The sequence below is a fragment of the Corticium candelabrum genome, chromosome 18, assembly GCF_963422355.1.
Source record: "Corticium candelabrum chromosome 18, ooCorCand1.1, whole genome shotgun sequence".
Lineage (NCBI taxonomy): Eukaryota > Metazoa > Porifera > Homoscleromorpha > Homosclerophorida > Plakinidae > Corticium > Corticium candelabrum.
The window spans coordinates 612,017-625,420 of NC_085102.1; the positions used below are offsets into that span (position 1 = coordinate 612,017).

The window sequence follows — 13,404 nt, forward strand, 5'->3', positions numbered from 1 at the left end:
CTGATAGCATGGTGTCTCATCATCTTGATCTGGGAATTTCTTTGCACTGTTGGGACTGAGAGCAACACGAACTAGAAAGGAAGAATAAAGACATGTATAGAGGCTAGTTTTGCATCTAATTCAAAACAAACCCAAGAAACTCTTCCTGCCATTAATATCGGACTCAGTTCAAGTGTTGCACAATCTTAGGTACTGAGCAAAGGGCAACATGCAAGATCTCTGTAGTAAACACCATAAAAAGTAGTACCTAAGTCCTTGTACCTAGCTATTTATTTCCTTCTTACTTTCTATTCAGGTTCAATTATTTTTTGATAAAGTAACCTAACTAAGGATAATAAAGCAATGCCTAAGTAACCTAAACATGCCCATTAGTAGAGATTTTACAAAAACCCAGGCATAACTCACTACATCTTCCTACACTATCACAGCAAGCTAAAGCTAGTTTCAGAAGATCTGCTACTTAAGGTACTTGAAGAAAAATAGCCTTTTAGTATATTTAAGGTTGAGACAAATGTTCGAATATTTGAATGTTGTTTGGTCTTCAAATATGACTCCAATACTCAATGTAGTGCCTTGTGCATGCGGCAAAGTAAGTGTCAACAATGGGATCTTTCCAAGATGTGTTTGGTTACAGGCAAATTGACAGCAAACTTGCTGACTGGTTATGTACTGTATGTTGCAACTGAGCATTCTGAGCACACTGTTGATGACAATCAATCGCAGGCTTCTGGTGAGCAGATTTTCCATGAAGCCAGACCTGCCAAAAACATCAGATGCATGGGGCTTCTTTAAAAAGGAAGTACACGACGAAGAAGTGGAATGCACGTTGTGTAAAAAGACATTAGCGTTTCATGATGGCACCACCGATTTGTCATTGTTCTAGTCCGCATTCTTGCAGTAGGCGATGCTACTCATTGGCATTGTCATGACCAATTGTCTATAGTAACTATATCATAATTATTATGCTATAATATTATGTAGGGCAGGGCTTGCATTGAAACCATACGGCGAACTATATATTAACAATTCCATTAGACTGAGTCACTCGCGTTTAAGAGTGATCGGCGTTTGATGTTACGATAATGTAAATTGAGTTGTGTCAGCAGACCACCGCGTGAAGAACCATCTTTCCAGCAGAGACTTGTTGGCTGTAACCTTGCTTTAATTGGTCTATATGTCATTTCTGCGCACGACAACTGAGGGCTCAGGTGGGAATATAGTCAATCGGCAAAGCAAGCGGTCTGAGAATAAGTCGCAGAAGCAATGGATCATCTGATTGAAAGCGATCAAAAAATGGGTCTAGAAAGAAAGCGTCAATATTGTGAACCAAGCTTAAGTTGGAGATCAAGAAATTGAAGTTAGAAGAAATAGTCCCAGTGTTGGTCAAAGAGAAGAGCAAAGAGGCGAACAGCAAAGCAAAGTTGCCACCCTTTCAAGATGGGAAGGACGAGCTTGACAGCTACCTGCAACTTTGAATGAAAGGGCGAAGCCACAATGGGCACGGGCTTTGACTGCTCTACTTACTGGCAAAGCCTTAGAAGTTTACTCAAGGTTGTCGGATGTACATGCTGGTAACTACAAACGACAAAAGGAAGCCCTGTTAAGGAAATATGACTTGACAGAAGATGGGTACCACTTGAGAATCTGCCAGTGCAAGCCAGAGCCAGGGAGAACCTGGCACAGTTCATTTACCAGTCTGGCACAGTCCATTATCAACTGCAGAATTACCTGAACAAGTGGGTGACTTTGGCTCACACGGGCAGGAGCACAAGGGATGTCCAAGACTTGCTTGTGAAGGAGCAGTTTTTGAACTCCTGTTAAAAGGACCTGGACGCTCATTTGCAGGGGGGAATTAGTGAATTTAAGAGATGGCGGAAACAGCAGAAAGGTTTCTAACTGCACGCAACTGGCGTTTCCATATGACAGCTCAGTCATTGCCAGCAACGCAACCACTCACTGGCCTGTCTAACTTGTCTGTCTCAACCACAAGAGAACCAGAAATACAGTGTTTCATATGCAAACAACATGGGCATAGAGCATTTGAGTGTCATCTGAAAAAGAAAAAAGCAATGTTTTCGATGCAACAAGTTGTGACATGAGGCGAGAGACTGCTGGGGTTCACTGCCTATCTCAGATTCAGAGGTTGACCACAAAAGCCAGCAGCACTTTACATACTAGAGAAGAGGAGGCTGTGGCAAGCTCACCTACACACAATAAAACCAGCACAATATGTGTTGCGAAGCCTGACAGCATTAACCCAGTGGTGACACCACTTGACTTGAAAGCTGAGCTGAGGAAGGGCCGTCTAGAATTGTCCGATAGCAGAAGCATCCCATTAGTTAGCAGTGTGAGTGTCCGGAGATAAGCATCGCAGGATGCGATGCCGGTGCTTTATGGGAAAATCAGGAATTCATGTGTCAGTGTACTGAGGAACACTGGATGCAGTGGTGTAACTGTAAAGAAGCAACTAGTGAAAGATGCCCAGTACACTGGAAAGTCCATAATGGCTATATGCAAAGGGAAGATAATTCAGTCAGAAGAGTTCCCATGGCAATAGTCAACTTGGATACTCCCTACTATGTTGGTACCATAGAAGCTTTATGTCCACCTGATGCCATGTACGATGTAATTATTGAAAATATTTCTGGTGCACAAGCGGCCGAAAGTCCTGATCCTATGTGGAGCAAAGTTGGAGTGGTGATCAGAGGACAAGCCAGCAGGGGAGATCGGGTTCTACCATTAGCTGTCCCTAAACTAAATCTTTGGAAGTACATAGATCGAGATGAATTTGCAAGACTGCAATACGAGGACTTTCAATCCAGAAGTACAAATCCAAAGATCATCCCATGATCAAAAGAGATTAGGAGATGATATTTGAGGAGAAAGACAATGTTATGACTGAATATACAAGCATCCCAAGGTCATTGTTCCCAAAGCATTAAGACATCAAGTCATGCAACTGGCCCACGAATCAGTCATGGGAAGTCACTTTGGAGCAAAGTAAACCACTTGACGCGTTTTAAAGAAACACTCCGAAGAACTGCACAGCTATAGTGAACAGCGCCGTGCGCAGCCGACATAGTGAGGTCAGGTGATCGAGGGAGTTCGCGGAAAGTGTTCCTGTGTAGAGATGAGTGCTTAATTCGCACACTGTTAGAACACGATCGACAACAGCGTCCACTGCCTTTAACGCCAAAGAATCTCACAAAATGCATATTCTCTCACATGTTGCCAGATGGAAATAAATCGTGCAAAAAAGTCAGTCTCCAGACAGACTGAAAGTAGCACGACGGTTTCCATCGTTCTTGGAGCGATGGAAAACAACAGAGAGACCATTTCCGGAAATGTGGTTGCATCAGTGAAGCTCACGTGATCTGATGACGCACAAAAAACGCTTCACTTGGCAGATGAAATTCTTGAAACGGCCCTGCCAGTTATTAAGTCATGGAATGTAACGTACACCTGTCGAGTTTACTCTGAGATAGCGCCCAGATACCCAACTTGGTTAGTATGGATTTCCCATTAGTGAGCAAAGACTGAGCCAGCAGCCTAGCGCATATCTCTGGAATGCTCCTTTAAGCAACTTTTACTGGACAGGTGTCAAAAGTGAGATGTCACGTTTTGCCGCTCATGTGCGATTAGTCAAAAGATGATAGCAAAAGATATGGAACACCGACTGTCGCAAAAATACCATTCAATGAGAGCAGGAAAACACTGTCGTGCGTAAGCATTTTACAAGATGAAGCCAAAACAGCGCTTCTAGTAACAGACCTTGCTGATATCAACTGCCTTAACTAAAAGTCGGCGTTCCATAAAAAGGGACCATACCCAGAGCACCACTTGGAAAGATGCAGCTGATTGACCAACCATTCAAAAAGGTCGCTGTGGACCTCATCGGTCTGATTCACAGCCAAGTGAGTACGACCATATATTTGTTCTGACTCTCGTGGATTATGCAACTAGGTACTCAGAGGCAGTATCCTTGAAAGTGTCAGCATACAAGTGGTAGCCGAAGCATTGGTTGACAGCAGAGTATATGGGTGAGGTATCTTGTCTGCTAAGAATTAAACAATTGACAACAACCCCCTCCCATCCAGCATGCAACGGCTTAGTTGAGAAGTTTAACAAAACATAAAGAACATGTTGAGGCGATTGTGCGTGGAGCAACCAAGGCAGTGGGACAGGTTCGTGAATTTTGTTATTACAGTACAACCTTGATTATCCGAACTTTCGATTATCCAGACAAGTTCTCTGTCCCGACTTTTTGCGTTCACGGATAATGTGTTCCTGGATATATTTCACTTCGTACTGTACTACCGTAATATGCTGCAGGTACAGACTTTCACAAATGAGCGAATACACAACCGAGAACGTAATAATGTAATAAATAAGCAGCTGTTGATGACTCTTCTAGTGTCATGAATGTACAGTAAGTGTGGAAACAGAGCATGGTCTTGCACAGTGGAGGAAAATGAGTTGATATGTATTAATTTTTGATTATCCGGACACTCGATTATCTTCTAACCTGTGTCTGGAGTAGTCTGGATAATTAAGGTTGTACTGTATTTGCATACAGGGATGTTCCTCAAGAATCCATGGGATTTGCACCCATTCAACTTTTTTATCGAAGGGCAGACGTGGACCTATGCAGATATTACGACACTTGTAGACTGGGAATGACATACAAGAGAAAATCAAAACCGGCTACCAATATGTTGAACAAAGTGACATGGAATAGAATTGGTAGACAAGAACTGATAAAGGAAAGAGAGCCATTAAGAACTGGCATATTTTTAGAGCCCAAGGCCAAACTGTCTACAGCAAATAAAGGACGTCAACTATTCTGGAGCTTTTCCGCTGTTTACAATATCTTCCCTTAAGCCTAGCAAACCACACAACCAACTACAGTCGTGTGTCACTTATTAGACCGCTTGGGACCGTACCCCTGTTGGATAAGTGAAAATGTTGGATAACTGAAGCTGTTACAAACTCAACTATTGTTCATATTATATGCCCCTTTTTCCACATTAGGTATGCTGAATGTGGATGTAGATGAATGCAGAATACAATGAGAAGAAACACTTGAAATCGCTCTCAAACTTGTCTCAAGAAACAACTGACATGCACATGAATGTATATGTACGCAGCTGACCAGCCACGTGACAAGCTTGACCTGTCGAATAACCGGCGTGTCGGATAAGTGAACGTTGGATAAGTGACACGCGACTGTATTTACATGGTTTACTAACTGTTGTAGCTTGCATACAAAGTATACATATTTTGGCATAGGTGAGAACAGCTTGTCAACATTTACATGCAGCCTTGACGTGCTGACAGTGCAGCAAATGAGTTACGAATGCTATCAATATAATCCCACAGCAAAGTATTCTAATTGATCAACCCAAACCACGATCAAATGTTGATGTTAAACTGTAGTTCATTCACATCTATTTGAAAACTGTTTCTTCTCTTGCTAGAATAAAGAATGAAGAAAATGTTTCTTTCACTGTTCTTCCACCCAACCTGGTAAGTAAATAATATTTCAAGTTACTTTAATTATATTAAATTATTTTATTAATTTGCTAATTGATTTTTTATTTTAAAATATTTAGTAATTTCCCTTCTTTTGCTTTCTTGTATAATATATCTACATTTCTTTTCTTGTGCTCTAAGCATGGGCACCTGAACTGGTGTGACGTAAAATACTGTGTCGCTATGCCCCTCCATAATGGGCAAGTGGGGTCTTTACCCCCATCTGAGCACCCACCAACACGGCAGGTGACCCCAGTGAAGCACATGTTTCTGTTTAGTCCACACGGCGATCAATGACTAGCCAATTCGATATAGATTGCAGGCATTACGGTGACCACAAACATCAGGACAGCACGCCTAGTGGATATAAAGGACCACCAGGAAAGCACTGAACCTCATCGTCAACGAACCGTTCGCCAGACCACAGAAACTCGCCAACGACTGAAACGAGTCATAGTCTCATGGATAAAGCTAGAGAAACATGAGAGAGAAAGACAGACAAGTTTCATAATTTACTGTCGTCACTGGGGTTTGAACCTCCAAACCATGGAGTGGTAGCCATTGCCACTAACCACTAAGCCACGGCGGTTTATATTATTATTATTATCTAGTAATTGATACTGTGTTTACATCGTCGCTTCGACAGCTATGAGCCTTTGAAGTCCGAAACACCAAGTACGCTAGAATTAATTGTCGCGAAGAATTATGAATATACACGCTATTTTCTTTCTAGATGTGCTACAGGTAAAATGTACTTAAAATCGTACATAGCAACTGTCGTTTTGCGTGACCGCAAAGTCCGTAAACAGTCTGTAGTTGTTGAAGTAGAGTCATCATGTACGAGACTTAAAATTGCTCATGGTTACGTAATGTTAGATTCCCATATAAATATTGTAAAACCAAGAAAGCGATCGATTTCAGGTCAGTAGCTGTAGACAGGTGAGTTCTGTTGTTTATTTCTGTCACAAGTAACTGCATCCTTAGAACGCACTCGGCCGGTCTTGCTGTTAACTCGAGTCAATCTATTTCAGGAATGACTGGCTAGTCCTAAATGCCGGTCAATGACTAAAATGTAACACAATACAAGTTCCCGGATGTATATACTACATCCTCCGCCCCCGACTATATGACTGATATTAACAATTAAGAGGTATGAAGTAGAACAATAGTTTAATCTACTAAAATTCAGTCTGTATGGTGCCTTTCTTATTCTGCTGGAACGGCGGACTGGAGTAACTCAAATGATTGGCACCTAGATTTGATGCTCTCGCTGGTTCCATGTGTGTCTCTAAGTCTTCTGGTTCTGTGCTAATCTCTGGCAATGGTACCATCGCGTCCTGTTCTATTTGTTTGTCAACTCCATGTTGTTGTTCTGGTAAGTCTGGTGCGACATCTCATTCTTCGGGTTCTCCCAGCGATACCGGTACCATTGCTCTTGAACATGGTTTATCAGGTGGATGTGTTGGTTCCACTAGTAGGTCTTGTGGTTCCTCTCTTTCATGTTTTTCTGATTGTAAGGTTTGCCGAATCTGATTCAAATGTCGTTTGACTACCCTCCCATCATTCAGTTTGATAGTGTATGATACGAGCCCGTTTTAGACTAAACTACACCAGCTATCCAAAGACGATCTCTGTTGTAATAGCGCACGTAGACTCTCACCCCGTTGTAAAGATCTATCACACTATTCTAGTTACCCTTGTGGAGATGTTTCTGTTGCCATTGTCTTGTGTACCGTTTGCTCCAAGTTGGGGTCTAAACGTGACTGTAATTTGCCACCCATTAATAATTTCTGCAGGCAATATTCCTGTCGTGGAATGCGGTGTAATCCAGTAGCTGAACAACACTTGTGTCAAACGATATGTCAATGTTCCTTGTTTTGCTAAGGACAGTACTTTCTTCAATACCTGTACTGCTCTCTCTACCAGCCCATTACTTGACGGATGATACGGTGCTGTTTTAGTGTGGTCTATTCCATTCGATTTGACAAAATCGGTAAACTCTTGACTGGTGAATACTGACCCATTCTCTGATACCAGTTTTTCAGGAATTCAATGAGTTGCAAAAAGTTTCTTAACTTTTCCACCGTAGTTTTCGTCGTCACTGATTCTACAGGTTTACTTCAGTCCACTTCGAGTGTGCGTCAATAAGTACAAGAAACATTTTCCTAGCAAGGGCCCAGCGTAGTCCACAAGCACCCTCATCCATGGCTAATGAGGCCAAGACCAGGGATGCAATGGAGCTTTGGGTGGTGCATTCCTTGTCTCTTGACAACTAGAACAACCTTGGACCTTGCGTTCAATGTCTCCATCAGGTCTGGCCACCAGACTATTGTACTGGCTAAGCCTTTCATCCGTGCCACACCAGGATGACCAGCATGTAACTCCTCCAAAACTTGTTGTTGCCCTTGTGGTGGTGCAATCACCCTGTACCCCCATAATACGCATCCCTCTTCTATAGATAATTCACTTGCTCTTCGCCAGTAAGGAGTCAAAAGCTTCAATTAGTGGTTTATTGGGCCAACCATGATGAACATAATATTGTACCCTAGACAGTAGGGTCTTGGTTCTGTCCATCTTCAAACATCTTTTGCCAATACTGGTGTCGATTCCAGTTGCTGTAAAAATTGAACTGTCTCTGCTTGTTCTTCCTCAGTTGTCGACAGTAGTTGTAAGGGTAATCGACTGCAGGTATCTGCATTACCGATGTCCCAGCCTGGTTTGTATCGCAACTTATAACTGTAACTTGATATGATCATGGCCCATCGATGGATTCTCGCTGATGCCATTAGTGGAAGAGGCATATTTCCCCCAACAACCCTAGCAGTGGTTTATGTTCTGAGACTAGCACAATTCTGTACTTAACAGGTATTGGTGAAATCTTTGTAGACCAAAAATTACTGCCAATGCTTCTCTTTCCACCTGTGCATAATTCCTCTCCACTTTTGTCAATGTTCTCGATGCAAATCAGATAAGTATCGCATTTTGACATTTGATTGACTGTCAACCGATAGTCTCCACAGATTCTGACCTTTCCATTGTTTTTCAACACTGGAACTATGGGAGCTGTCCACTCCAAATAGTGTATTGGCTCAATAAGTCTGGCTTTTGTGAGGTCGAACAGTTCTTCTTCTATCTTCTCTCTCAAACCATATGGTACTTGTCTTTGTCGGTAAAACTTGAGACTTGTCGTTTCTGTCACTGGATATTTCACTTCCACACCTTGCAATGTGCCTAACTTCCCACGAACACTTCACTGTGTACCAACAAAAACCATTCCTCTTTTCCTTGGTGAACCCTTCCCCAATCAATTTGTACTTGTTGAATCCAGTCTCTTCCTAATAAACTTGGGCCAGAGCCTGCCACTACCACAAGCAGAAGAGACACTCAGCGTCCATCCAGAGTGTCTACCAATAGTTTCAATTTTTTTGTATCTTTCTATGGTGCTTCACCTTTCTTCCAGACTGATGTCCATGTTGTTTTGCTCACAGTACTGACACTCGCTCCCGTGTCTATTTCCATCTCGAGTGGCTGTCCTTGTACAGTCAACGTTGTCTTCATAGGCTTCTCTTTTCCTTTGTGTAACACGTGAATATTGCCACTAATCCACTCAACCTCCTCATCCTCATTGGTATCTGACTGTGCCTCTTCATAGCCGATTTTGCCACTGTCCTCATTCTGAGCCGTTTTTCTCAATGTGCAACAAACAGCCTTTGCATGCCCAATTTTGCTGCAACTAAAACGTTTGACATCCTTGAACCAGCACTCGAACTGTTTGTGTCCCTGTTTACCACAGCGATAACAACAACCGGATATCTTGTCAGTCGGTCTGTTTCCTGCTTTGGGTACTCACTGCTTCTGTAACTGGTGTACAGGCTGCTCCTGTAACTGGTGTACGGACTCTCCTTCTGGGTTGCCAGGTGTACTCATTGCTTCCTTCTGCTTTAGCTCTGCGGTATTCTTTTCAGCTGTTTCTTGTGCAATCGCTTATTCATACGCCCTCTTGAATGTCAGCTCTTTTTCTGTCAACAGCGGTTGCTGTATACGATCATTCATTATTCCTACGACTAATCTGTCTCATAGCATATCACTAAGCACAGACCCAAATGCGCAATGTTCACTGAGTCGCTGCAGCTCCGCCGTGAATTTAGTGACCAACTCACCTTCCTGACGCAATCAACTGTTAAATCAAAATCTTTATACTATTACTGATCGCTTCGGGTCAAAATGCTCTGTCAGCGACTGTAGTATTTCGTCAACCGACTTATCTTTAGGCTTCAAGAAAGCCACTAAACTTTTGTAGAGATTGATACGTGCGAGCTCCAATCACACTTAATAGATAGTCCTTTGTCTATCAGCGTCGTCTACGCCATTTGCTGTGAAGTGTTGTTCTAACCTTTCTGCATAAAGTGGCCATTCCTCCTTTGATTCATCAAACTCCGCTATTTTTCCGAACACTGCCATCATCCTTGTTGCCAGATGTCACAAAAGTAACTGTGTCTTTAGCATGCGCTCAGCCAGTATTGCTGTTAACTCAAGTCGATCTATTTCAGGAATGACTGGCTAGTCCTGAATGCCGGTCAATGACTGAAATGTAACACAATACAAGTTCCCGGATGTACATACTACAATTTCCGAGAAGTCCTAACAATTACAAACATGAATTGCACTGTTCTGGTAAGAAAACTCTCTCATGAAAGTTTTGCACATACTATTGGCTGTTTGGCCATTGTCTCTGGTTGTCACGTACGACATAAAGGAAATACTGCTCCATGATTGGACCACACAAAGAAGGCGTGGCACATTCCTGCAGCGTGACAGCCAGCCACATAGTCCCAGACAGGAAGTCAATTTAGCCCTATACGTTTAGAGTACGCTACTCGCCAAGTCTCGTAACTTTTACAAAGTCCCATTTCTTAGGGCTCATAGCTGATGACTAAATTTGTAAGGAGCAATCAATTTCTTCACTTTCCAAAGTTTCTGAAAGTTGCGAATTCATTTTGCATGACATGCAACTTTCGTTCACTGCTCTTCGTCACACACACAATGACAGCACTGTCCACCTATTTAGGTCCTGGAATGCCTCAATCATGTTTTGATTTCTTCATTTTGCCAATTTACAACACAACTGCATTGTGATTTGGCTCCTTGAAAGAAATGGTTGTTTTGGAGTTTCAAAGTATCTGGGATTAACCATCTATTAGCGACATTTTGAAAACATTGAATACTGTAATATCCACATCGACTTAATTTCCCTCACTGTATGTATACAAGCATGCTAGGAGGTGGCCTCGTAATTCTGTAATTGTGACTGCCAGGAATGGAAAGTCTCCACAAATATTATAGTCATATTACTCTTAAAAACAAAATCGTTCAAAAATTTAATCTTTTCTCAAGGTTTGAAATTCTGCTTTAAAACTACTTGATCATGATCTACAGCATTATTTTATTTAGAGATCATCCATTTTTTCGGCTTTTTTCATGAGAGTACAAAGCGTATGCTTTTCCTCCCTCGTCCACCCTTCCTGAAAGTGAATGATAAATGTTGCTAGCCTGCAACAGTGCAAATTTCGCATATAAATTAAATAGCATCGTGAATCAGCCTCTATCAGCAACCCAGCAAATGCGTACATGTAGCTGCTCCTTTCCTACCTTCAACTTGAAAGTATGCTGTCACCTTGCTTTTCTCGCTAGGAGTAGAAATAATGTACAGTATTTAATACTATTAAAATGTTCTATAATATCAGTTCGTGAAGAACCAGCAGTTTCGTTCACCTTCAGTCAATGTAGTTTCTTGTGAATACACCAAAACAGGCCTTGCACATGCACATCTACAAACATTTTAAAAGAGTACGGCAAGTTGCCTCCCCCTCCCCCTAGCGTACGCTTTGTATATGCTCGTGAAATGCCGAAAAAATAGACGACCCCTTACCAATACATCAATGTCAAACCTTTTTCTGCTAAAGGACTGAAAACAGCATCAAACAGCATATCTCCTAGTTTCCTCTTTGCCCCTTGTTTGTTTGTACTCACATTGCGTGATATTTCTTTTTTAGCAGCTGCACAATGTATACCTACTGCATCTTGCTTTGCATTTCCAGATTTTGAGGATGATACTGTATGTCTGCCCAACTGGTCCAATTTTTGTATTTTACCAAGAGTTCCAATTCTTCCCTAAACAAAGCATTCAGTAAAATACGTCCCTTTCACATTCTACAAAGTCTAATTAACATACAGTGTTCTCATCTGACTTCCTCTTTCTTCCTCTTTTCTTCTTTTTAGCTGCCTTTGGGGTCACGTCAATCTCAGAATGCAAACTTGTCTCCACATCATGAACAATCAATGAATGTGACTCATAATGACTTTGAGCCTAAAAAAGTCCTTTGTAAGTGCTCTAGCAATCATACAATAATGCACACAAATACATATACATACATACATATATATATACATATATACAGTACTGGACAAAAGTTTTGAGCCACCCTTCAACAATCCTTTTCTTTGGCCTTAAAATCATTTACTTATGAGTAAAGTAGACAATACCACTATCAATAGAGTCAAAAACACAAAACTGTATCATTTCAGTGTGTTTAATAGAACAGATTACGCCTAATAATTAGTATGGCGTAATACACACGAAAATAGACTAATTTGCAGGGTGGCTCAAAACTTTTGTCCAGTACTGTATATATATATATATATATATATATATATATATATATATATATACACACACACACACACACCGTATCAGATGAAACATTGGTGGGAATTTATTTTCGCGGTTTGCTAAGAATTTGAGGAAAAAGGGTATCGTTGTTTGGTAGGTCTTACCATTATGTTTGCGTGGTCTTGATGTGTTTGTGATTGACAGGGTTGCTGTGATTGACATTGTGAGCTGTGTTCATGACTCCCATTTCCATAAATGGTCTCCAACTAGAGCATATACAGTCCGCGTCAAAACTATTGACACATTTACGCTTGGAGGCATGGCCATGGGTAGCATGAGCAGAAACGGATCCATTTTCAGGTCACATACATTTTCTAGACTTTGGAAACTCACAAGTACGCATCAACAGCTTGTGTCCTCCTGTCATTTTTTGATAGCATTTCCCTAGCTAACATAGCTCTAGACAATGGCGCTAGACGTGCGTTTAATGTACGCGGCAACAGATCGCAAGGCGTAAGCAAGTGCCATTCCGCCTGGATTGCGTCTTCAAGTTCATGAACGTTTTGAGGCCTACGTACAAGTTCAACACACCCTTTGGTGACCGCCCAGAAGTTTTCTATTGGTGCAAGATCTGGTGCGCTAGCTGGCCAATCGAGAAACCGTGATGCCCAGAGTCTCGTATTTTAGCTTCACTAGCTAGCAGCGGAATTTTCTTAGGCATAATGTAGTGATACTTGCGTCATGAAGTTCTCTTCTGCTGGTGAAAGAACTGACAACTTCCTGCACTGCCAGCAAGTTTGTTTGCTGATTTGTAGTTCTTTGTTGCATCATGTTCACTAAATTGAAGCTGCTCGAAGGTTTTCAGCTAGTTTTTGGGTCTTTCACGAGAAGCTTTGCATTGAATTCTTTCACCAGTATCCAGTCTTTGAGAGTTCGGTAAACAGAAGAGCAAGAAACACGTGAAAGTTGGCAGATCCTAGATGGCTTCTTGGTACTGGAGCTGTGTAGTAACAGAATATCGTGGCGTTGTCTTTCACGACTCGTTTCATGATGGAACAGTTCTCTACGTGGATGCGCAGACTATAGCTTTTGCAACTGCTTTTCAGCTGTTTGTGAAAAATTTAGCACAGTTTCTTAGAAAATAGCAAAACAAGAAAACTTTCCAAAAATAGTACAAGTAAACCGGAAATGTGTCAATAGTT

At 41.7% G+C, this 13,404-nt stretch overlaps 1 protein-coding gene across 2 annotated transcripts in view; it reads right to left on the reverse strand.

Annotated features, from left to right (window-relative positions):
• Nucleotides 1–5,425: 5,425 nt before the first annotated feature.
• The window catches only part of LOC134193893 (kinesin-like protein KIF20A), a 48,223-nt gene continuing 40,244 nt past the window's right edge, over nucleotides 5,426–13,404 (reverse strand). For both annotated transcript variants that reach the window (XM_062662745.1, XM_062662744.1), the window contains 3 exons: nucleotides 11,765–11,899; nucleotides 11,481–11,703; nucleotides 5,426–5,523 (listed from right to left, as the gene is read on the reverse strand). In XM_062662745.1, the coding sequence (XP_062518729.1) occupies nucleotides 5,504–5,523; nucleotides 11,481–11,703; nucleotides 11,765–11,899 (378 nt within the window). In that variant the 3' untranslated portion in view covers nucleotides 5,426–5,503. The remainder of the gene's footprint in view (nucleotides 5,524–11,480; nucleotides 11,704–11,764; nucleotides 11,900–13,404) is intronic.